This window comes from Dermacentor albipictus, chromosome 1 (assembly GCF_038994185.2).
Source record: "Dermacentor albipictus isolate Rhodes 1998 colony chromosome 1, USDA_Dalb.pri_finalv2, whole genome shotgun sequence".
In the NCBI taxonomy this organism is placed as follows: domain Eukaryota; kingdom Metazoa; phylum Arthropoda; class Arachnida; order Ixodida; family Ixodidae; genus Dermacentor; species Dermacentor albipictus.
The window spans coordinates 490,632,797-490,658,549 of NC_091821.1; the positions used below are offsets into that span (position 1 = coordinate 490,632,797).

Genomic DNA, 25,753 nt, shown 5'->3' on the forward strand with positions numbered 1-25,753 from the left:
AATGCAACCACTGCGCAAGTCTCGGCAGAACATTTTCCGCGTCGGTAGGGAGCACATCGGAAGGCGACAAATCTTAGGCCTCCCGGCACCCGCTTGCCGGCATTCCGCAGCGCAGTTTGCGCGGGCACTGTCGGCGCCATCAGACACTTGACGAGATGTTTCCGTACACCGCGTTGGATCACGGAAACCTCGACACAGCACACAAACACCACCGTGCCGACACCAGTCGCGCAAACGAAAAACGTGGCCTGCTCGCAGCGTCGTGCGCGAAACAAATCAGCTGCTGGATTGTCTTGACATGGCTTACTAAGCTGAAGCCAGAACTGCTGTACGGCCACTCCATCGAACCAGGAGAAACGATGATGATGAGCGGGGATTTCCAGTAGCGCCACTTCGTGGGGCAGCAAGGAAGCTCCGTGTGGCGCGACCGGTGGCTGCTGGGGCCAGCTCGGCTGAAGCGAGTTGACACTGACGGCCGCCAGGGGCGCTGCTGCGCCTTTTCCTAGCCTCCGGCGCGCGCGTTGGCAGCACATGGCAATGCGGTGTGTGATTTAGCTCGCTTCGCGCGCGCGCTGTCACGCAGTTAATTTTACTTTGGCGTTCGTATCTTGCTGTTAAGTAGGGATAGCAGTGAGCAGGAACTATGTAGCATCAGTGTCAGGGAATTTAACGAAGTTATGGCGAAAAGAAGAACTGATTCCCACTGTTTTGCGCCAGGCTGCCGCACCGGCTACCCGGGCGCGCCTAAAGCATCGTTGTTTGCCGCACCAAGAGACGACGAGTTGCGAGGGAAGTGGGAGCGGAACATGCGAAGGGACGACAAGAGCCTCACGGAACTATCAGCAGTGTGTGAGCACCATTTTGAAGCCCACCTCATATTGCGCAACTACGTTCACGTAATCGACGGCGTTGAAGTGCGTATACCCAGAGGCAAGCCGTCGTTAGCTCCCGGTGCCATTCCGACGCTGCTGCCTGGGTGTCCAGCCTACCTCTCTGTTAAAACCCCTAAACAGAGGACTGAAAGGAAAAGATCTGCTTGTCAAACAATTCCACCACGAAGCAAGAAGCCGTGTCAGGACGTGAACAGCGCTGACAACGAACATCAAGAGCCGGGAGAGCTGGCTGCTACAGAATCCTCGCCTTTCTCGTTTCAGGCGCTCCGTGGACTCGCTCCTTCGACGAGCTGGTGCCGCTTCGAGGACGAACGTTTCGGGTTAATTTTTGCGACGTCTTCTTTGAAAATGCAAGCAAGGCTTGTGATTACGCATGAGCGAGCTGTGGTTTTCAAGCCTGTCGGAGGCAAAGTTTGTGCTGACATTTATTACCAAGGAGTGATGTGCACAGAAAAAACAGTTGCCTCTGTTGGCGACGCTGCAACTGTACTGCAGGATGCCGAAGCAACTTGTGTTTGCAAGGGAGCAATGACGGATGATGAATATAGGCAGGTGTTACCGAACTTGACGGTGAAACTTCAGGCAGCAACATGCAGCAACGGACTCTGCGTCTTCAGCATAAAGTCGTCTACTCGTCTGCATTTTTTCACGAAGAGCATTAATCGAGCCAGCGACAGCAAGCGGCAGGCGTCAAAGCACCTTAAATTGAGTAGGTGCTGAACAAGGCAATGGCAGGGAAGTTGTGGATTTTTGCAAACAAGATTTTTTTCTGATCATTTCTGCACTGAAGTCAGTTGTAAATAAAAGCTTCATATGGTGTTCATGTGTACATAGCTGTGACATCAATTTTATAATTATTACTACATCAAAAACAACACCAAAACTCGCATCATAGCGGTAAATCGATCATATTTACAAGACCATTGACTTCTCTGAGCCATATATGAGCTCAAAATACCGCATAAAATTTAGCTTAAACGGTTTACTTCTGAAAGTGTGTGGACAATAAATGGCTGTGAGTACACACACTAAATGGCATTGCTTTCGGGTCTTGATCTTCAAACCACAGCAATGGTCGCGCAAATAATTTGCTCTGTATGTCATGCTGACCGCTTGTCATTCTGCGATGGTGTTTTGCGCCAAAAAATCACTCTGCAAGTCGGAGTTTAACAGACGACGCGACAGTAGGAATGTTGTATCCTTGCTTAGGTACGTGGTTTTCGGACGCGTTTCAATAATTAACAAGCCTAGTCACTGTAACTGACAGGCGGAGAACAGCAAGAAGTAATAAATGAGCGATTCTTATTAGTAAATGAGATGAAAAACGCAAGATGACAGACGACCTTTTCAAAACTACGCGAATTCCTGTGCCTATGAAAAGTTGCGGTGGCGCCATCTCATGGCGTCAGTTAGAAAACGGCTCGCCTGCGCCTCGCCGCTCGCGCCACTAGAGAGTATTCTAGTTCACTATATTCAAAACAAACATGGCGTTGAGCAAGTCGAACGATGTATGGAACCATGCACCGGTCAGAGTCGGTGCATGGTGCTCTCGACCGAGTTGGCTCAAGGAGTGTCCGAAAAATCAGACGAGAGGTTGCAAGGTGTCCGAACTTTCGGCAGTTGTTATACATTATGGTCTATGGGGAGAACGGCGGTGCCGCGAGGCTGACCGAATAATCGGGCATGTCCGAATTTTCGGAGTCCGGAAAATCGGTCGGCGACTGTAGTTCTTATGCGACCTTGCCTTTCCTTTTGTAAGAAAAAAGCAAGAAACAAAAGAAAATGCTGATCATATATACAGAATATTTTAGCCTACAAAGTCCACCATATAGCAGGAAGACTGTCCAAAAAGGCAAAGTAATAAAATTATGCGGATTCCACACACTGTGGGAATCAATGTAAGCAAACCTTTCTGGGCTGTTTGCTTTGATTGACGATAACTAGCAGCGGTATTGGCGGCGAATGTGTAATTCCTTCAGCGTTTAGTCATATAAGAGAGTGGTCAGTTCACATTACACGTCACCTTGCGTGCACCACTGTTGTTTGTCTACATAGTCTACAGAACACATAGGGAGACGTATTTACTTGAGGTCTGAGAGGATAGAGCATTAGCATTGCCTCACATGGCACAACTGTTAAACATTGAATTAAGGGTACACTGTATGTGTACATTCTATACATACATTCGCAGGCTGCACCATGTTTCACTGCGTAGCGAAGACGCTCCTGTTCCACGCGACGCTTCTTTTGGGCCTGGGTGTCCTTGACGCTAAGTGCATGCTTTGGAGCCATTTTGTTGATACATGTTTATGTGCTCCTACTACATACGTGGCCAGCAGATTGTTGAGACGCCAGCTCCAAGCCCTCTCTTCACTATCGACAACTGTAATGTGTGGGGTTCTCCTCCGTTACTCTTGGGACAAAGGAACGACAACACAGTAGTGCGAACAATCACAAGGGCATTTATTGCACCTTTCATAGATCAATGCCTGCTAGCCGAGTTGCTATCCACAAAACATGCCGATGGGCGCGCGACAAATCTAAAAGTTCGACTCACCGCGACCGAAAAACGAGCGAATATGTTCGCCCCATGCTGGATCCCAACGCCTGGTCGTTCGCGTGTTCGGTCACGCCAACGGTGGCGCGTTCCAAGGCGGCCACGCGAGGCGGTCTCGCAGAAGCATGGGGTCGCCGCGCGTGCGCGGGACGTCCACGCGGTTCGCCGACCCGCCGGGAAAGAGGAAGCGCCTTGGCTCCCGGCGCCCAAGTAAATCCGCCTGTCGGCGGCGTTAGCAGTGCAACACTCGCGCCCTCTCCCGCACTGCGCTTCAACCACATCGACTACCGTGGGCATCACGCAGGCCACGTGGCGAAGCCGGATTACAGGAGACGCGCTATGCGGGAAAAACATCAGGGGACGCGCGAGAGTCGCGCATCCCCACAAATGTTAACACTATCACAGCCTCGCACGTGCCATACGCACAAACTGTGCAACGCTTCCACGGCAGTGCCAGCCGAGATGGATGTATGTGGATGGACGTTATGAGTGTCCCCTTGGAGCTGAGTGATGGGTTGCGCCACCAAGCTCTTGCTATTATCATGCCTAATGTTCTATCTAGGTTAAAAAAGAAAAATAAAAGAAAAGGAAAAAAAAAACATGATGAATTCCCATAACCAAATTTTCAGCTCCCCTCTTGTGAACTTTGCTTTCGTGCATGTCCGTTTTTTGTCGTTTTCCTACTTTTACCAATTGTCTAATCACCTTTTACTAATCTCCATTGCAGACATGTTTACTTTCCCCCTGCTCTCGCTGAACCCAAGAGCTTCAAGGAGGCAGAGAAGCAGAAATTGGAAATGTGTATGAGCGTCAACGATGGTGCGAGCGGGCTGGCGGAGATGGAATCGCGCTTTTATGATATCAGTGCAGAAGCAATAAGCGCTTTAGTCTCCCGTCTACAGTGGAGTCTCTGTGGCGGCTCCATGACTTTTGACTCAGAGGAGCGAGAGTACGGCCTTGCCGTCAAGCTTCTCGCCATTTGTAAAAACTGCAACGATGTTGTTTCCGAGTGAAGCTAGCCACCCGTAAGAAACAGCAACACGGTCAACCCCTTTGTAGTGAACATTCTTGCTGCTTGTGCGATGATTAGCACTGGAAATCTACAAACAGCAATGAACGACGTTTTTGCTGCAATGAATATCTCACATCGAGGTCTTTATAACAAAACGTGGCAACGCTATCTCGAGTAGAAGCTGGCGCCGGCGTCGTCACCTGCTGCCCAAAAGCTGATGGGCGCGTGTGCCCTATCAGCGAAGTCATTGTGTAATGACTTGAAACTTGTGAACTCAGGGAATATAGCGGTATCCTACGATGGCTCGTGGATGACGCGCGGCCATTCGTCATAGATCGGAGGCGGCACGGTTGTCGAACTGTTCTCCGGACTTGTGCTCGACTACGTTGTCCTGAGCAACTTCTGTGCTGGGTGTGCGCGCAGCCCGGACTACCAAGATTGGAAGGCAAGCCATATGTGCCAAAAAATACAGAAAAAAAGGCAGGGGATATAGAAGTTGAAGCGGCGCTTACACTGTTCCAGAGGTCACTTCAGCTGTACAAACAGGTACACCACAGTCCTCTCAGATGGCGATAGTCGTGCATTTTTTGCTCTCACAAAAGCCAAAGTGTATGGCTTTGTGCCAGTCGAGAAGGAAGATTGCATGAATCAAGTCCAAAAAAGAATGGGGACTGCTTTGCGCATTCTCGTTGCCAAACAAAAGTCCTCTGCTTCTGAAACACTTGGTGGAAAAGAAAAATTGACCGGTGACCTGATCACCAAACTAAGTGTCTTCTACGGATTGGAATTAAAATCCAACAAAAGGGATGAGAAGGCTATGCAGAAGGCAGTGATGGCACCCCATCACGTCAAACGACAAGGTTTCAAGCCACAGTCTTTGCCCATCTGGTCCAGACTTGTGGTGCCATCAGAATGCTGCACAAGCAAGAAATGAGCCCATCCCATAGCATCGATATAATTTGCCTGTCCATGTTTGTCAAGCCCTTCTAAGAGTGTATGAGCACCTCTCAGAAGAAAAAATGCTTCAAAGGTGCCAGCGCAGCATAACACCTAAGGAACAGCATGCCTCGCTTTTTGCTCCTGAAGCTGCTGTGGCTGAGGCAGTAATGAGATTTAAGGGGGGACGCGGGGATCAACTCGGGAAAAACGACCAAAAAACCACTTTTTAGAAAGTTGCAGATTTCGAATCTTAGACCCCTTTTCTATAATATTTTCAAGTATCTCCGCTGAAAACGACTGCTAAGTACCATAAATAAATATATACGTAAGGCAATACAGCGAAAATTTCGTGAAAATCGGTGGAAAAGTCGCGGTTTTCGAGCGTCCCTAGCTCCGGAACGGCAGTACGCGGCGCGGCCATGCTGGTACCGTTGAAAAGCGCGCCTCTTCGCCTTTTGACTCCTCTCTTTCATTTCCTGAGAGAGAGAAGGGCAAGCATAAAAAAGCAAAAAGTCTGAAGGTCGCGGAGTTGCTTGTCGCGGCCGCCGATTGGCTTGCTTCGTCACGTGCGTTCTACGAGGCGCCCCATTGGCCGAATCTGGAAGGGAGCTGCTGCGGCGTCTGCTTCTCCCGTTTCTTCGCGCGCTGGCCGCTGCCTCTTTGTATACGCGTTGGATACTCGGGGCACGCCGCCGCTTCATCGCTTTATTCGGATTTGAGTTTTTATTTCATTTTCTGGCTTCGACCATGACTGGGCGGACGTAGACGACGAAATTCGCTACCAAGCACCGCTTCGGCAGCCGCAAGCGCAAGCCAGCGAACAGCCGAACGATAAGTAGGCCTAGCGGTGATGCGTCCGCGCACGAGCTTGCAACAGAGACTGTCGACGCATTGCCGCGCAGTTCGCGGGCTGTTACAGCCTTGTGTTCCAGTGGTGGCAATACCGAACTGATAACGACCTTTCCCGATGCTTTCGTGCCTTCGACGTCCTGTGAATGCTCCGCGACGTACCCCGATTGTGCCGCCGCCGTCACCGAGATGGACGACGAAAGTGCGGCCCAAGCGCGTGCGTCTGCCGGCCGTGAAGACGAACCGTGCATCAGCAACGGCCGCACCATACAGTCACATCTTGAGCCACAATTCATCTTGTCGGAGGAGTTGAATATGACCGCTGCCACTGTTCGCGCGTCACTTGGTTCTGTGCCGGCAACCGAACGGAAGATGAGGTTGACGGCTGGAGGAGCATGCTCGGTGGCGACGGACTCGAGCGAGTTTTTACTTGTGCAAGTTGCCGCTGTGAATGCGCTTCTCAGCAAAACACTGTGCCATCAGTGCTTCGAGCCGGGGATAGCGGTAGTGCCGGAAACCAGGCTTGGCCTTGCCGTGAAGATGGTTTTACGTTGCTCAGCTTGCGGTGCTTCGGAAACACAGTGGTCGTCACCAAGAGAAGAAGGAAGCCGGGCCTTTGAGGTGAACCTGAGGTCCATGCAAGCAATCAAGAGCATAGGGAAAGGTGCCACTGCCCTTACAGACTTTTGGTCTGTGATGAACGTTTCGTACAGGGGGCTTCATCAAAAGACATTTCAGGGGCACCTGAAAGCTAAATTCAGGTCTGCTGCAAGGTCTGCTGCCGAAAAAGATGCCTTGCGCAGGAAGAGGGCACAGAAAGCCCATGAAGGAAAGCATACAAGATTCAAGAAGCCGAGAGATGAACCTGACACCTGCAACTACAAGGCCGGTGGTTTTTAGTCGAATAAACATGGCCTAAAACTTCAAACACCTTTTTCTCAAAACTTTTTTCTACCACCAAGGTCAACTTGCAAAGCCAATATCTCAGCCACTATTATGAATATTTTTACACCGTTTGTTTTGTTACGCTCATTGTGCATCACTGCACACAATGACATGTCTTGTTTTCAAAATAGTTGCTTCAATAATTTGTTATCTTTTGTTTTCACAGTCGAGATTTTCATGCAGCTGGAGTAGCTGCCAAAGAATAAGAATATAAAAACATTCTGTTAGGTTAAAAAAATTACAGGAATGTCATTGTGTGGAGAATACATGTAGGAGTGCTATCAATGTTTGCTTGAACTCCTAGCATCAATATACAGGTGTGCAGGCATTTTGCAAAAATTAACAGCTTTTGTAAACAGAAATTTTTGTAAACAAAAAAGTACTTGAGATATTGCAGCCATATTTTCACAGTTTTGTTTATGTGATAGTAGTAACACCTGTGCAAAATTTCATCAGAATCGGCTTATAAATAAAAAAGTTAGTTTTCATCCCCACATCCCCCCTTAATTTGAGGAACGAGACAGCACCAACTGCCACACTCCAGGAGCTTGATATGAACCCGGGGCTACCGAACAGCATGAGAATGGCCGAGAAAGATAACCATGCTTCAAAGTGTTGTTTACACTGGCTTTACTCAACAACAAAGTATAACAAAAACATAGACATTTCGCCACCTATGCGGGTGGCATCGTCAGTACACAATGGCAACAAATGAGAAATACATCCTATTTATCTATGAAAGTGCCGTAAACATCCGGCAGGGGGCCACGGTTAGAGTTACATGAAGATTGATTACGACGGATGAACCATGATTCTACGAACTTTCTTGGGCCCCATCGGTGTTCCCGTGCTAGTGTGGTTACATTGTTAAAATCAAACATGTGTCCCTTTGATAAACAATGATCAACCAATTCTGTCTTGGCACGTGTAGCATGGGTGGCTTTCGTAGCATCTCTTAGATGTTCCTTGATACGGGTGCGACGTCGCCGCCCTGTCTCGCCAATGTAGCTGGCATCACAGTCCGAGCAGTTGACCTTGTAGACGACCCCACTTTTTCGTCCGGAGGTGTGCGGTCCTTTGGCTTCGGGAACACGTTTGCCAACGTGTACGAGGGTTTAAACACAGTTCGAACACCTAAAGGCCGTAAAGCCCTGCGCACTGCTTCTGATACACCGCGGACATACGGAATGCACACAAAGGAAGCTGGCCTTTCGGCCTTGCTCTCACGAGGTTTTTGCATGCGGCGCTGCGTATCATTGACAAAGTGCTCAGGGTAACTCCGTTTATGCAAAAGAGTGGCCACATTCGTTAATTCTTGCTCCCTCAAAGTTTGCGTTGACGAGAGCGCATCGCAACGAGACATTGCCATTCAATTTACATGTGAGACGGAGAATAGTGGCAGCCTAGCCTTTCTAGACGTGCTGGTACAACGGAGCAAAGGAGGTTCGGTGGAGACAGCCGTATATCGCAAATCTTGCGATAGCGGGAGTGTGCTGAGTTTTGACTCTCACCACCCTATAGAACACAAACATGCCGTGGTACGCACTCTCCTGTCTCGTTGCGATGCGCTCTCGTCAACGCAAACTTTGAGGGAGCAAGAATTAACGAATGTGGCCACTCTTTTGCATAAACGGAGTTACCCTGAGCACTTTGTCAATGATACGCAGCGCCGCATGCAAAAACCTCGTGAGAGCAAGGCCGAAAGGCCAGCTTCCTTTGTGTGCATTCCGTATGTCCGCGGTGTATCAGAAGCAGTGCGCAGGGCTTTACGGCCTTTAGGTGTTCGAACTGTGTTTAAACCCTCGTACACGTTGGCAAACGTGTTCCCGAAGCCAAAGGACCGCACACCTCCGGACGAACAAAGTGGGGTCGTCTACAAGGTCAACTGCTCGGACTGTGATGCCAGCTACATTGGCGAGACAGGGCGGCGACGTCGTACCCGTATCAAGGAACATCTAAGAGATGCTACGAAAGCCACCCATGCTACACGTGCCAAGACAGAATTGGTTGATCATTGTTTATCAAAGGGACACATGTTTGATTTTAACAATGTAACCACACTAGCACGGGAACACCGATGGGGCCCAAGAAAGTTCGTAGAATCATGGTTCATCCGTCGTAATCAATCTTCATGTAACTCTAACCGTGGCCCCCTGCCGGATGTTTACGGCACTTTCATAGATAAATAGGATGTATTTCTCATTTGTTGCCATTGTGTACTGACGATGCCACCCGCATAGGTGGCGAAACGTCTATGTTTTTGTTATACTTTGTTGTTGAGTAAAGCCAGTGTAAACAACACTTTGAAGCATGAGTTCCCCTGGCTTTTGGAACATTTTCTCACGAAAGATAACCAGCAAGCAGTAGCATCAGCCTGCAAGCGTGCATCTGCAGAAAATTTGCGACAAGCCTTCAAAAAACGCCATTTGGGTAGCTGTAGGGAGACAGATTACATCCCTGGTAGCTGCTGACCATTTAGATATGTGGATATATCAATAGTTTTTGTTATATTTGAATAAAAATGATCTTGTCCGTTTTATTGCATTTTCTCACAACATTAATTTTTGAATATTTGCATCCTTCTGGGAGTGATTTTGCAGTAATCAGGGCACCTAGAATTGTAATTTTTGTTGCAGTACTGAGCTACATAAATAATTCACACAATGGTAGGACCAGATTTTTGTATCTCAGTTTCATTATCTTTTTATTGTCTGTACTTTGAACCCATTTTGAACAGAAAGCTTTGATGTACTGTACAATTGTTAATAATCCTTATACCAAAAAACTATTCCTACCATTGTGAAGCTTATGGCTCCTAGTATCCAGCTCTGTGCCTAAAGCAAGATTTTGGTGAGTAGTTTTAGAGCGCAGCTCTTTGGCGTCCGTTCCTGGGTTTCGCGTCGTCGTCGTCGTCGGCGTTGTCGTCGTCGTCGGCGTTGTTGTCGTCGTCGTCGGCCTCGTAACCAGCTCGCCGACGAATCTGCTGCTCCGCCGCCGCGCATGCGCGCTGTCGGCTCTCCGGGCGAGGGAGGATGATGGAAGGGAGGAGGAGAGACTGTCGAGGAGGGCTGGCTACACAAATGGCTCTTTGGCGACCGTTCCTGGGTTTCGCGTCGTCGTCGGCCTCGCAACCAGCTCGCCGACGAATCTGCTCCGCCGCCGCGCATGCGCGCTGTCGGCTCTCCGGGCGAGGGAGGATGATGGAAGGGAGGAGGAGAGACTGTGGAGGTGGGCTGGCTACACAAATGGCTCTTTGGCGTCCGTTCCTGGGTTTCGCGTCGTCGTCGGCGTTATCGTCGGCCTCGTAACCAGCTCCGCCCCCCTTTCATCCCCCCAGCGCTAGCAGCGACCGACTGATACCGCTTTCGTGAGTCCGCTACCGCACTCACGAAAGACGTCGTGCGCTTCCTGCAACTCGCATTAACCGTCCATCGATCCACACCGATGTTAGTAGTGGGGGACTTTAATGTTGACATAAAGACAAACAGCAATTTCCTAACACTTATGCGGGAGAACATCCCGTTCCTCTCACTCGTAACGCGTCCCACGGCTGTGACAACCTCGCGAGGCACTTGTATAGATCTCGTCTTTGAGAATGAAGCATTGGTGTACCAAGTCGAACATATATCAGTCTATTTCTCCGACCACAAAGCTTCCTTCATGACTGTCAAGAACTGTTAGTGGAGTCTTTGTTAAAGGAATACGTGTGAAAAATAAAAAAAAAATTCTGTGATAGCGCATACATGTGTTGCTCTATTTCTTTGCCTCAATCTATCGAAAAGGTGAAACAGCTTATTTGCTGCGCTCAAATTTCGCATTAGGAAGTAACGTAATCGTCGGTAATTTTTTTGTTCAATTGTTCCAAGAAACAATGCTAATTAATTTTAGTTAACTTTAGAACTAATTGGCATATCTTAAAAGCAATTGTATATTTGGAACCAGCATAAAAAAACTGAACAAGACTGTGCAGTTTCATTAAATTTGGTAAAGGTCTTAATGAAGGTCAGAAGACCCACTTCCCCTCTTAAGGCCTACACCACTTAGCTTACAAGCGTAAACTCATCCTGCACAAGGCCTGCCCAGTGCGAAATGAATAGGGGCACACAGTGCCACTGGAACCAGTCTAGCAAGTGCAGAAAAACAGAACGGGCTGCTCGTGCCCAGCAGCAGAGTGCCACTGCTCCAGAATCGCCACACTGGACAGCGGCTACAGGACATTCAGTGTGTGAACACCAGCGTCAAACGCCATGGATCACAGCTGCATCACTTCCTGGCGCACTGACCTTGCAACAGTGAAGGCAGCAGGGGCAGGAACTCCTGGTAGAGGAGGTCGTGACTGCCGCCGCCAATGGAGCGGAAGAGGGCCCGCAGAAGGAGGAAGTAGTTGTACGGCTCCCGTGCACTCAGCGCCAGCTCCATAGACCGGTTCACAATGCGATGAAGGTGCGGCTGCAGCCATGCACATACAGCGGGAAGGTCAAGAAAAGAAAATGTGCTCGTTTCACAAGAACATAATCCCCGTGATGCTCCAGTACAAGTCACAAGAAAGGAAGCAATGTCATTAGTTAATATGCCAAAGGTAAGCATCTGCTTATGCTCTAAGTAAAAGCATTCTTCAATGAGCCATCCCAGTGTGGCCTTGAACACCTGGACCAGTCGTGGCAAACATGCAAGTGTCTGTGCTCTGGAGGTATTCTTGATGAATCGGCACAGAACCAGCGTTGTTCTGATCTTAGAGGCTTATTATTCTGCCGGGCCAGCCGATGGGGAAGACTCATCGCTGTGATTGGACGATGAAACGCGGAAACGCTATGTGTTAACTGGTGCGTACGCAATAAGCTGGTACGGTTTATGCAGATACAAAACGCATTATGTTCAATGGCAGCTGAGTCGAGGATTTGACTTTATTGCTTTTAAAACAATACCACTGTTTAAGTGGGCATGGTTTAAAGAGGTTTTACTGTACCACCCATCAGTCCCATGCTGGCTGAACTGCCCTGCTTGCAGCTCCCATAGACAATACTAGCATCACAGTCCCCTCTAGTAATTGAAGGAAACTCTACGGCCTGAGACACCCCTGCACGCCCGCATTGTGCCACCGCAGATTTTCCACATTCCTTGTTTGCTTCGCGTTTCCTCCTCCTCCTCTGTATCACTCTTGTCACTCTGCCCTCCCATCAACTGGCTTCGCTTGTTGGGAACCGCGCTTGCTACCTAGTTTGTCAGCAGGATTTTTCAGCAGCCACATTATAACCAATATTTTGTTCCCTGTAGCTGTACTATAAACGGTACGAGTATACATAAGAGGTTTATGGGAGAGTAAATTGGAGTCGGAAAATACCGCGTTAAAGCCGATCCCACACTACAAGTGGCTACGTTAGAAGTGGCCTGAACTGTATGTTGTTACGCTGTTGCAACATTCTTTACATCACTGTTGATTAGCCCGTATTTAACTTTGAAAAAAGACGAATTCTGCGGTTTTATGTCTCAAAACAATGATTTCATTATGAGGTACGCTGTAGCAAGGGACTCTGGATTAATTTCGACCAGCTGGCATTCTTTAGGGTGCACCCAATGCACGGTGCACGGGCGCTTTTGCATTTCGTTTCCACGGAAATGTGGCCGCCACAGCTGGGATTCAATCCCAGGCCCTTGGGCTTAGTACATATTTAACTTTGAACAGATCACACCTTTGACCGCTGGGTGCCCAGCAGAAACCCACCTTGAGCATAAGCTCATTCTCTGAAGCAAAGAGGGACACCGAGCCAAAGACCAGCTTGAACAGCTTCAAGTACAGGTTGGACTTGTCTGGGTTGGCTGCAACAAGAACACAGATGCACCATCAAGACACCAGCTATAGGGTGTGCCAGAATAAAAAATGATTGATTAATGAGATTTAATGTCCCAAAGCAATACATTCGGACATTAAAGGGACACTAATGTTTACTATGAAGTTAACTTAAAGTGATAAGGCAATGCTCTAGAACGTCTAAGGCGTCAATATAATTGCGAACAGGGCTTTAGTAACCGAGAAATTGAGGTAAGTGCATGACACGATTTGAGACCCCCCAGCGACATACCGGTACTAGCCCGATGACGAAGGCACTCCTCATCATAATTTATGTCACTAGTACTCAACTACTCGTATTAAAAACAGCATTTCATTAGATTATAAGGCGGAAAACGGAAGAAAATACTACTTGTCTACTTCTGTTCAATTTTAAGAAAAAATAACATTTTGACGTTACCCTTCAGTACAGTATTGGTGGTCGAAAGGTTTTGTTTTTGCCCGACTCTGCGCCATGCGCACTTTGGAGTTCTATTTGTTTCGTTATCGCATCGTGTTGCGCTGGTTCTGCTGGTTCGGGAAACTTGCATTTGGAACAAGCAGCGAGAATGCCACGTCCATGTGATGTCGTGGGATGCGCGAATGGTCCGCGGAACTTGGCCAAGGGTAGTTGCAGCGGCAAATCCAACGTTACTTATCACTCTGTGCCAACGAGTGAACCTCTCCGTTCGAAGTGGTTAAGTTAACCTCTGCCACAGAACATTGGCAAAGAGCTGAAAAATTGCAGTGTGCTCGCTGCACTTTCGTCCAGAGGATTACGAGTTCAACGCCGACTTACTGAAGTCGTATGGAGTGCCCTTTCAAAGCAATGCTTCCCCGTAGTGCTGTTCCGTCGGTCTTGCATGCATTCTCCGAAGCGTAAGAACAACTGCAGGTCGAAGACGGGGCGGTGAGTGCGGCATTTGGTTTTCACGAAGGAAAAGCTAAAAATGTGCGAATATGTACAGCCATGACATACAGTTGCCGTCGTAGTAGTATGCAACGATCTGAACTGCGCCAGAGGTACGCGGACGCTTCAGAACGCATTTTCTCTTAAAATAAGTATCTTCTTCGCATGAAACAAGCGTTTCGAGGTTTCTAGGATGATATTTCAACAGTCCACGTTGACTTAATATTAACCTTTGATGTCCCTTTAAAGAGAGATGCTGTAGTGGGGAATGAGAATTAATTGTGACCCCCTCCCTCCCGCTGGGGCTTGTAAAATGTGCATCCAAACGAAAGCACACACGCATTTTGGATCCTGCCTCCATCAGAATGCAGCTGCCTTGACCAGGATGTGAAGAATCTAACCACCAAATGATGCAAAGAGTTTGCCACTTTTCTGACTTGGTAAGTAGCCAGGCAGCATAACAAAATTTTGTAATGTCATTGCGCCATCATTTAAGTAGGACCCCTGGAAACTGGACAAATTAAAGTAAAAAATTTTGTCGTAAAGGGGCTTAACACCAAATTTTTTAGCTTGAATTCTGCATTGCATGTTAAACTGCATGCATCCCTCGGCAAAATTTGGGTGCAATCGATGCGGTATAATATTTGTATTTCCATTTTTTCATACATATAGCACTTGAACCGTACAGCAGTCTGGCAACCCTAGGTAGTGACAAAACAAGTCGCACTCTTGGAAACAGCCTCCTCAGAGTAACGGAAACCAATCTCGAAGGCCATGTTCTTGTGCTGCAAGCAGCAGAAGCAATGTGCATTTGTGCAGTCTGCTGCTGCTTTTTATTGTGCAAGTGAAGGAATTGCAAGCACAATTGACCAACACAGGTGCTACAGCGCGCAAATGAAAACATCTGATGTGGTATCGAACTGCTTCAGAACAGACAACACAATGGAGGCAGACAGTTCATGCCAGAATGAAGGGTCACTGTTGTTGGGAGGAGCTCAGAAGCAGCGATTTAAAAACAAAATTTCGAGTTAGAATGTGTGCAAAAAGCCCCTTTTTTTAAATATAGCTATACAGTCGAACCCACCTATAACAATATTCAGGTGCCATGAAAATTCCTTTGTTATAACGAAGAACTGTTATAAACAGGTTGTATGAAAAAAATCAAAATAGGGGGATGGCACAGCAGTTTCAGAAAACTATAATGCCGGGGAAGCCAGTGCCCCTCCCCACCACCTTCCTCCATCCGGCTTCTGATTATGTTGACTCGTTTAACTGTTTACCTCTGCTTCCAGTGCGCTCCGATCGCGTGTAACAATCAAGGCTTTCGGCATTCCAAGAATGGCACTGTTATAACAACTGCAAAGAGGGGTCACAAACGGTAATTGACATGCAAGCTCCACCGAGGCATCGCATTGGTGGCCCCAAAAGGGGCTTTTTAAAAAAACGAGAGAAGGTTTTAAATATTGTGATCTCGCATTTTAATAATGTGTGATTGCCACAAGCATCTTGCCACGTACTTCCCATAAGCTTGCACGGGAAAACCTAGTGTCCGTCATCCTTGCATGCTTTACGTGAAGCTTGCTGGCATCCTTCTCCAAGAAATCCAGGTGCTCCCCGTAGAGCAGTGGAAGCTCCCTCACAAAAACTAAAGCCCATGGGGACTGAATCATACCCAGGGCTTTCTGAGAGATGAACATTGAGGCAGCCTGTCCTACCACTTCATCACTGCCGTCACTGTTGCTGTTGCTATCCGATGTAATCACGTTTGTGACGATCGCCTCTTTGGTTAGAAGCACTTCGTTTCCAAATCTATAGCAGTGCGTTTTTTTTTCACCGGCAACATTGTGCATTGCCGATGATCAGTGGGCAGATCAGCCATCTTCCATTTCGGTGGCGAATCAAACGAAGCTGAGAAACCACATGGTAAGGAACGACTTTGACGCAACCAACAAAGACAAGCACAAGCAACTTGACCCATCGGCAGAACTGCACAGAATGAAGGGATAGCCATAGAGAAAGATGGGCTAGCTGGCTAGCAAGCAATGTGGGAGCAGTGCCAGCAGCGCAGTTGGCGCAGTCCATCTGTGTTTCAGAGGGTGGCGTGGCATAGAGCTATGGGCGCAGCCCATTCGGATTCGGAGGAGGGGAAGCGTGACAGGAGAGAGGCACGCAAGGCTGGTAGTGCGACGAAGACTGAGCGCGCAGCTGCTGTCGAAGCGGCGGAGAGGGTGCAGCGGCCTCAAATTTCTTTTTCTTTTCAAGGTTTTCACATTCCATTACCTTTCGGCATGAACACCCAGGAGTCAGACTTCATAATGAGGCCTGGGGGCATTGCAGTAAGCAGGTTATCTGACCATACAAACTGTCAAGTAAGTTCCTTATTTCAGGAAATCCTCGGCGCAGGTGGCTTGATCCGCAGATTCCTTCACTCACTCAGTTCGTTGCCACGTGCTCCCTGCATGCCGACCGCGCACACACGTCTTCCATGTTCTCCCTCCCCGCCACACACCGCTGCCTACAGTGTCGTGCCTTCAACTCTACGCCACCTGGCGTCGGCCTAGTACCCTCACAGATGGTCCTGCTTATAAATGACACAGGCCGGAGCTCACCTTCGAATTCTTGCAACAAAACTGCTGATATGCCAGTGCCACTGGCATCTATTTCAAACACAAAGGGCCTGTTCAGGTCAGGCAATACCGCAGCCACCTCTCCTGCCAGCATTAGCCTCAGAGTCTCAAATGCTGTCTGTTGGTCGGCACCCCAAACCCAATGGGCTCCTTTCTTGAGGAGAGCTGTCAGGGGTCTGGCTTTGTCATAAAACCAGGGGATAAAATGTCTGTAGTATCCCACAAGGCCAAAAATCATTTGGGGCTCCTTGACTGTTTTAGGGCATGGGAACTCTGCAACTGCTCGCACCTTATCCAGGTCAGGTTGACATTTGCCTGGAGAGATTACATGTCCAAGGAACTTTGATGGCTGTTCACAGCATGCAATTTTGCTGGGATTGATTGTCAAACCTGCAGAGCCAATTCTCCGCAGTACCTTATCTATATGTAGTAGGCGGACCTCAAAAGTTTCTGAATAAATGAGCACATCGTCAAGAAATGCCATGCAGTAGTTGTGTTTTATGCCTTCTAACACTTTGTCCATGAGAGAGTGAAATGTTGCTGGCCCAACTGCTACCCCAAATGGCATTCGCTTTAATTGAAACACTCTTCTATAGCACAGGAATGCAGTCTTCGGTACATCTTCAAGAGCAACCGACACTTGAAAGAAGGCTCGAGCAAGGTCGAGGCTCGTGAACTACCTAGCGTGGCCGAGCTGAGCCAGTACCCAGTCTGTGCGGAGTATGGGATATACTGGCACAGTTGTGATTGCATTTAAGGGTCTGTAGTCGACCGCAAGGCGATATACTCCAGTTTTCTTTTTTACTAATACAGGGACACTGGCCCAGGAACCAGAGCAGGGCTAAATGAAGTCTTGGTCCAGCAAATTTTGGATACACCCGTCATGAATTTCTCTCTTTTGGCTGTTAACCGGGCACAGCTTGCACCTAACTGGTGGGTCGCTGCCTGTCTATTGTGTGAACCACCAGGGACGTGCAACCTGGCAGAGTGGTAAAGATATGGTTGTGGTCTGCAAGGATGTTATTAAGTTTCTGCTTCTGCTCCTCCCGAAGGTTCTTTAGATTATACTCGCCACTCTCAGTGGTATTGTGGCATACACCTTTACATCTGCAAAAAGTGCCTGTAGAGAGCTAGCAACATCTTCATTAGATTCCAGTGTTGCATAATGCAACACTAGAATAAGAACATGCAGTAAGTAAGGGAAAAGGCAAACACTGCTTTGCAAATTGAAAGGTTTGTTAAAAATTTTGCATAATATGCAATGACACTGGTCACAGTATCACATACCCATGAGCGAAGCTGTAAATGTATGCAAAGAATGAACCAGAGCCAAACAATAAACAAAGGGGAAAAAAAGGAAGAGCCTTATCCCCGCCATGCACTCACCTCCCATCTCCTCCATGCGCTCCAACAGGTACTCCACCAGGATGGTTGCAAAGATGGGAGATGTGGCACGATTCGCCAGGAAAAAGTTGGCCACAATCTGAACAAAGAACACGTTCTGCCTAATGCTGTCACATGATCAAGATGTAATGATGCTCACGCTTGGCCACAGTAATGGTTCGAAACAACTTTCTACAACTCTACCCGTTCTAACACTCTATTTCAAGCTGTAGCAATGGTCTAGATGTCAATACGAAGGTGGTGGATTGACTGATGCGCCACCAGTGAACAACACCAGTGAACAGCAAACAGGCAATGCGGTGTTGCCGCTTTCAAACAAGTTGTGCTAACCGCAGAGGCATCGTCAAATGTTCAAGCCAGGTAGGACTTCAGCATCAATGAGAAAAATGGCCATCACTGGAGGGGGGGCAATGGGAGACCCTTTTTGCACGCACCGGCCACAATGAGTAGATGACAGTGATAAGGAAGATAGCGATGTAGAATGAGCTCAGAATGTTCATTATTTAATAAACATTGTTTTCATTTTGCAAACACTGTCCTCGTTTTTTTGTTTGGCCTCCATTCGAGGTAATTTTTTTCTGGCTTCGCACTTTCAGGAACTCGTCTTAGAACCGGGGACTGGCTAGATTTGAGTAAATATGGTAGCTGCCCGCCGCGAAGCTACCAGCTGCAGCAGCTTCATCACACTACTTGCCTGCCTGTCTCATGTGAAAACACCGGCACACTCAGTTTCTCATTTTGGTAACAACAAATCTTCTCCGGGATCATCCCACGCAGCATTCACAACTATCACCATCAATCCTATTGCGATAAGCATCTTCGCCTAAGTTTCACAGTGCGTGGTGCCGTCGAAAGCATAGCGCATGCTTTTAACAGGCGATAACCGAAACACGCTGTCGTTCCCTGCTGCAGACTGAGATTGTATATGTTTTCCATCTGCTAGAACCCACGTAAACAAGAAAAGGCGCGAGGCGCATGCGATCGAGAACAGCATATAGCCGGCCGTCTCACATGAGTACAACGGCGCGCAGTTTTTTATTCCGGCACCAACAAATCTCCACGCATCGTCGCACTCCGCATTAACAGCTATCGCCGCCAAACCTACTGCGATAAGCATCTTCGCCTATCGGTTTCATATCGTATCACGCTTTTAGTAGGCCATAATACAATGCACCGGTTCTCTGTTGCAGGTGGAGCGATGTGGGCATCACGTTTCACTTCGACGGCATCCGCCATCGCCCACCAGCTCGATTTTGGTTCGGTTTCCCGTTGCCCTCTTAAAACACCACCCAATAGGAAAAGACCAAAATACGCTTCGTGCCGCTGAAGCACCACCAGCTCGATGTGGGTAGGCATCTCACGCCCCAACGACGCTTCACATTACGTAGATATCAACAATAATTGAGTCTGTGAAATTTTTTTAGTTAGTCCGGATCGTACATTTTCCAAGTCAGTAAGCTTTTATTGCGACTTTTACCAAAACATATGAACGAGGTTCTACTGTATATTGAATATTTAAAAACTTGAATAGTAGATATTAGATCTGCGAACTGAATTGTTCGAACATTCGTTATTCAATTTGATTCGGTGATATACGAGTATTCTCACAGCCTAATAAATATGCATGCTGGCACTGAGACATCCAGCTGCAATGTCGTGGCTTTCAGAGGCCACAATCCTATCTGTTGAATTATTCGAGTAGGGGTGCGCTGGCTGATCAAAATAGTTCATGAAATATGTGTCGGAAATTACTGCACTGCACAAATTATACAGCTTGTGTGGGATTCTGAATAAAGCACCACCCAACAACAAAACTGTTACTGACCTGGAGGGCCGAGTTCTTGTTCAGTCGCTCGACAACATACTGTAAAAGAGCCAGATATATCAGTAAACACAATCAATTGGCACTTTAGCAGTTCTTCAGATTCAGTGTAGACTAGGGATGGGCGAATATTCTATGTTGTCGAATATTCGATTGAATAGTTCTCTATCAAAACCTGCCATGTTCACAGATCAGAGCGACTGAGTGTGGCTAGAACCAGAGCCTGCCTTTTGCACTAGCACCAAGCAGGTCATACCCCATTATGTGCCTGCACTACCCAAGAGTGTTTAGTCATTTTGTTTCTATCAAGAGCACACTTCAAAGCTACACTAAATGCCTTGAAGGCCACACACATACAAATTTTTATGCATGATTTGTCACCAAGTGTACACCTGCAACAGGCTGGCTTTGCCTCACTGTGACTGCTCAAGTCAACTTACCTCAATAGTGGTGGAAAAGACCTCCCTGAATGTGGAAGGGCTCATCATGGTGAACTGCAAAGAGACAAAAGGATTAATTCACTGATGGGTTCAACTTGCCAACGTACACTGGCTGCAAAGAGATGCCATGGAAGACAACTCTGGATTAATGTTGGCCACCTGAAGTCACTGGATTCTTATGACGGACCCAATCATAAATGATAGGTTACTTGTTATCAACTTGATAAATCCATAGCATAGCCTCTCACCAAAGGCTGCCGCATCGCACTATAGTACACTGAAATCTCGGTATAACGAACTTCACCGGACCACAGCAAATTCTTCATCATTCTGAAAGGGCGTTATAGTGAAAGCCCCAAAATTAAGCATTCTGCCCATCAATCCATCAGTTCCCATGTTGTCACAGTGTGAGCTACTTTAGAAAACATCGCTGCTGGCTCTCGGCCCGCTGTTGCTATTATCCATAGATTCCGCCAGGAGGCACCACAGCACCATCGTACAGTGAGAGTGGTGTGCACGAAAGAGACGCCGACACTGAGAAAGCCACAAACAAAGAAAAAACTCCATGTCGCCTATAAAGTGTAATGTTTCTTTTTGTTTCTTTATTTTTCACATTCGTTGCCAGGAACACAACTGTCTGGATCGAAGCAAACACCTGAACTAGTGAAAAATGCAAGTGCATGTAAACGACACCATCCGGAAAGTGCGAACAAGTGGCATTCGCGTGGGCACAGACGTTACATTTCTCCATGCGTCGCTGGTACGGTCGCAGAAAGAAGCGCCAAAGAAAGAAGAAGTGTGCGTAAAAAGGAAGGCGAAGAAGAAAGAGATGCAGCTCCGTTGCTAGGCAACACTTGTCTGGGTCGTGTGTGCGCTCACGAAACTTGATGTGTCGTCACCTCTGCAATAGGGAAGTGGGCAGGCAGGGGTGTCGGTAGAAAAAGTCCCCACCCGCCGTTTTTCTCCTCCTGCCCCGTCTCAGGTTTTCCAAACCCACGAGCCGTGCCGTCTGCTTTTAGTGCCGTGTTTTTTGCTACACTGCTACAAAGGATACACTGCTGCACTGCTACAAAGGATACACGGAAATCTAAGAATCCCTAGATTTTCGGAATATTAATTCCTAGTACTGAGGCATTAACATGACACGGAAACAAAATAACTAATGTTATTCTGAAACGTTTCATATTTTGAAATTCACAGTACTGAAATATGTTTACATTGAAACTATAAGCAGTCAGCAAAGGATTTCTGAAATTTTTTTTTTTTTTTTAAAGTTCAACAATGTAGTGTTCGTAGTAAGGCTTCACTGTAGTTTTGTAGAGCATGTGCATTTGGGCCCTTGTGTTCAAAGGCCCTGTTGAGATAGTAGTGCTACAGGCAGTAATACTTTAATGTTCGTAGCACCATTCACTTTCATTGTCATTATTCTAATACTTCTATATTTTATTAAATTTACAGCGACTAGTCTTTAGCCCTTTTTACAGCCATGATGAATCTACGATCCGCAATTCATTTTTTCAATTGACAACTCATCACCACTTGCATGGTACTCTTTGGCTACATCTGACTCTTGTGCAAAAAAGAAGGAAAAAAAATACAAGCACAAAAATAAAACAAAACAAAAGCACTGACACCTCAAAAAAGCCTCACTCACCACACCCCCAAAGTGGTCAAGGACCTCCTTCTCTTCCTTGGAGCGCACGGCCGACTGCAGGGCGGCCGTGCGGGCATGCGCCGAGGAGGCAGCCCCTGCGCCTGCTGCGCCACCCACTGCTCCACCCGCCACGACACCCGTGCCGGGTGGCAGCGTGTACACGTCCAGCGCCTGCAGGGCGTACTTCACCAGCCGGATGAACACCAGCGTCTCCTTAGGCTGGAACTGCTTCTCCTCCAGCGGCCCTGCGTGGCCGCAGACAGGCAGGACGTCCAACATGCACTACCACACCACCATCCGTACCGCCACTGCCACTTGCACTTTGAAGCAAGACAAGTGGGTTGCACAAAGAGCAGCTTTCTCGGCATGCTTCCCAGATTTCCTGCCAAGCCTAGTTAGGGTGCCACAGGAATGTCCACGCAATCAGATAAAGCTACGTGTTAGCCCGATCCGAGCGCGAAGCAAGACGTGAGAGACCAATGTAGGACTCGGTAAATTTTGGCACTCCCTAAAGCTGCACCACAATTCTTCAATGTTTTTCTAGATGACGGCAGTTTCCACCTAAACATAGAGACGGCACTAGCCACTAGGAGCGCCACTGCTTGTGAAAGGGCATCCAGCCTCTGCAACGACAGCAGGTTGTTGGCCTTTATTGGCGGTGTCAGGTTCATTTCGCTCCAAAGTTGTAGATACAGCAGAACCTCGTTCATACATAATTGAAGAAAACGCACGAAAAACATATTATCCAGGAAAACATACGAGCCAAAGTCACTAAATAATGTCACAGGCTTGTTTGAAAGGTGAACCATTGACAGAGATCGCAAAGCATTCGACTGTTAAACGAAGTCAAGCTCACAGTTTTACGTACAGTGGAAGTTGCAGTAAACATCTGCTTACTACTTATAACTAAAGCATGGTGCAATGCGCCTAAAAATGCATGAACAGAGCTCGCTCGATGACAGCAAGCACTTGCTGTCACAATGCTAGCAGAACGAGGGGTGCTGGATGCTGGAAGCGCACGTGCTTGCCCCAAAGCAAACATTGCATGCCATCCCTCGCGTGAACATTTCAACTATGTGGCGCAGTTGTAATGCTTGGCCTGTAGCATACAGGCCAAAGAACAACTTTAAACATTTCTGATTTGCCACATCGCAACTTGTTCGAGTGCATTCAGCCCTTTCGGTGGCTGCACAGCAGCTGAGGGAAGGCTGAAACCATGCCACCATAGCCATTGACAGCACTCGTTGCCGTCATAATGGACAGGCTTGTAGCCGATGTCGCCGCAACTGGATGTCTTTATTCGCACGCAATAGCTCACGACGTCTCTTCAGTGGCAGTCAAACTTTCAGTGATCACAGCTTCCGCTTCCTTCAATGGTTAGGAAGAAATAAAAAATGCATGAAATGGTGTTAGGCCTGAGCAGTGACCTCTGTAATGCCAACAATATGGTGTCACCATTAATCGTGAAATCACCCGCATGAATGTCATCTGTAGTGTTGAAGTGTTTTGCACACGTGTGCACGTGCCGAAGGTGAAATCCCCAGTTTTCGGTGTGGCTCACTTTAATTTCTAGCGCTGCTCTCAAGAGCTTGGAAAACAAAACCATGAGGACCTTTCAGGTACGGCTCTGTAGCCAAGATGGCTACAGAGCCTGGCAGAACTCTGGCACACAGATTGTGCATCACATTGTCACTTGCATGCGTGAACACCATCACATGGCACCAGAACTCGACATTAAAAACAATAACAATTGCAAAGTGCTCATAAGAACTTGCAGCGGCTGCAACTGCCACTTTCACCCTAAAGGATGCCCTTTTGCAAGCAGAGGCACCACTGTGCTGCAGCCTTTCACAGTGTACGAACTGATCCCCCAGTGTCACGGCAAAGTTTCATGACAAAGAAAGATTGAAGAACTTCGGTTGCACATTACAGAGCTGTTCTTCTGGCCAATATATAAAAACCTTGCACAGCCTTTTTGTAGAGCATGCCACAAATTTCCTTACGTGGTTTCGGCAGGATATCCCCCTACTGCCCAAAGAAATCTATGGCATGCTGCAAAGGCAAGTCATTGCTAAAGCCAAGAGGGAGAAACGTTTCCACTTTAATGGAGGCAATGATGAGCTCATCGGGTGGCCCATTGTAAATTTTTTTGCCATACGCACTTTCAGCGCAGCACGGGGACACAAGCCGGGACAAATCGGCCGGCCGCGAGTCGCATAATGGTTGCCCGTGCAGAGTGGTGCCCAGGACTTTCTTTTTGACTGACGACAGATACCCAGGTGCCAGACAGAGGAAGGGGGGTGACCATGGACCGCATCCTAGAACAATCACCTTCAAGAAAAATTGCACAATGACTGGCTAGCAAGACATAACAAGACATAACAAAATAAATCTAAGGAAAAGCACAGTGGCTTAGGACTGATGTCGAGTGCACTGGCATCAGAAATGTTGTGTCTGTTACAATATTCTCATAAAAAAGTGATCATTCTGGCACATGGCTCAAACGTCGTTACAAGAGTGGCCCCCCGCCTTCTGTGCAGCAGTGAACGACGAGACAGCCAGGGTCTCGGTTCAGACGCTACTTCCCTCCCCCAGCGCCGGTGCATGTCCTGGGAGCGGGAATGCTGGTGCGCACTCACCACCGGGCATCTTACACGTGCCAATGCCCCAGGTGATGGTCTTGACCCCGCACACCAACGTCTTCACCAGGCTCCGACAGTCGGCCACTGTGTAGCTGTTGCTCTGCACGTATTAAAAAAAAACGGGAGGTGGGAAAGGGGAAAAATATACTGAGCAGACTTCTCCTCCTGCGTGGCAATTCCATGACAAATGACATGACCGTAGGCTACTCGAACATCGTGGGCTTACTGCTTGCGTCAGTAGCCCAATGTTGACATCAAGGCTTGAGCCTGCAACTGTGTGAGACTTGCCTGCAGTGTGGCTGACAAAGGCTGCGAAAGCCACGCAAGATCAGCATGCAATTAGAACACGTTTGGCCATCAGAACCGTATGCTATCTCGCCAACTCAGTGGTGTACAGCTTTCTTGGTAGAGGTCAGAATCTGAATTCCTCCATTGTTCGCCTCTTGCTCTTTGCAAGACCAAATGGAAGCTTGACAGAAAGATTAGCAGTGCACAATGGGTGAGCCCTACTCCTTTTTCAATATGCGCATTGGGCTCTCTTCAATGATTGGCTGACACGAGCCCTAGCCTTCGCTGTACTGCATGGAATAGGTGAGACATAATGTAGCTCTGACGGCCGCCTGCCACTCATAACGCCTACCACTGCTGGCAGGTTCTTCTGATAAACAATGGCCGCAACACCTGCCCCTCCTGAGCTGCCTTCACAGTTTGCAGACACCGGAGGATTAAGTCCAGCCATGCTAATAACAATGCAGTGCCTCAACCAGAGGAATTAAGACCATAATGCATGGCTGTTGGTTTCTCTGCTGAAGATGTACAACCACTGCAAGTTTTGCAGTGACCAGCTATCTGATTTTAACAGCTCGACAACATATTTCAGTAGCTTTTTCTATCAGCAATGTGATTGCCTTCCACAAGATCGAATAAGTGAAATTCTGCCAAGCTAACAATGACGACGTAGGCCTGCGTGCTTGAAGACAGCACCGCATTCAGACACAGAATTAGTCAATGATTTTTTCACTTAGCCCAAAAGACTCAAAAGAAGACTCAAAAAGTTGCTTGAATAAAGCAACTAGATGCAAGAAACTATGCTGCAAAATAAAGCTTCATTTTATTGACTTCCTTTGCTGGATTTGTGACTGGTGCACCAATTTCCATAGTTGATTTATAAAATCAAGAATCAAGGTTAGTAATTCTTTCTCAGCATAGTTTTCACTATGTGATTACATGTC

General features: G+C 47.7%; 1 protein-coding gene across 6 annotated transcripts in view; it reads right to left on the reverse strand.

The window, feature by feature from the left end:
• The window catches only part of Nipped-A (Transcription-associated protein Nipped-A), a 413,461-nt gene that overhangs the window by 299,302 nt on the left and 88,406 nt on the right, over positions 1 to 25,753 (reverse strand). For 5 of the 6 annotated variants that reach the window (XM_065445525.1, XM_065445501.1, XM_065445517.1 and 2 more), the window contains 7 exons: positions 24,519 to 24,621; positions 21,880 to 22,124; positions 20,226 to 20,279; positions 19,789 to 19,827; positions 17,946 to 18,042; positions 12,918 to 13,012; positions 11,479 to 11,644 (listed from right to left, as the gene is read on the reverse strand). In XM_065445525.1, the coding sequence (XP_065301597.1) occupies positions 11,479 to 11,644; positions 12,918 to 13,012; positions 17,946 to 18,042; positions 19,789 to 19,827; positions 20,226 to 20,279; positions 21,880 to 22,124; positions 24,519 to 24,621 (799 nt within the window). The remainder of the gene's footprint in view (positions 1 to 11,478; positions 11,645 to 12,917; positions 13,013 to 17,945; positions 18,043 to 19,788; positions 19,828 to 20,225; positions 20,280 to 21,879; positions 22,125 to 24,518; positions 24,622 to 25,753) is intronic. The other variant, XM_065445492.1, reaches the window with a different exon arrangement.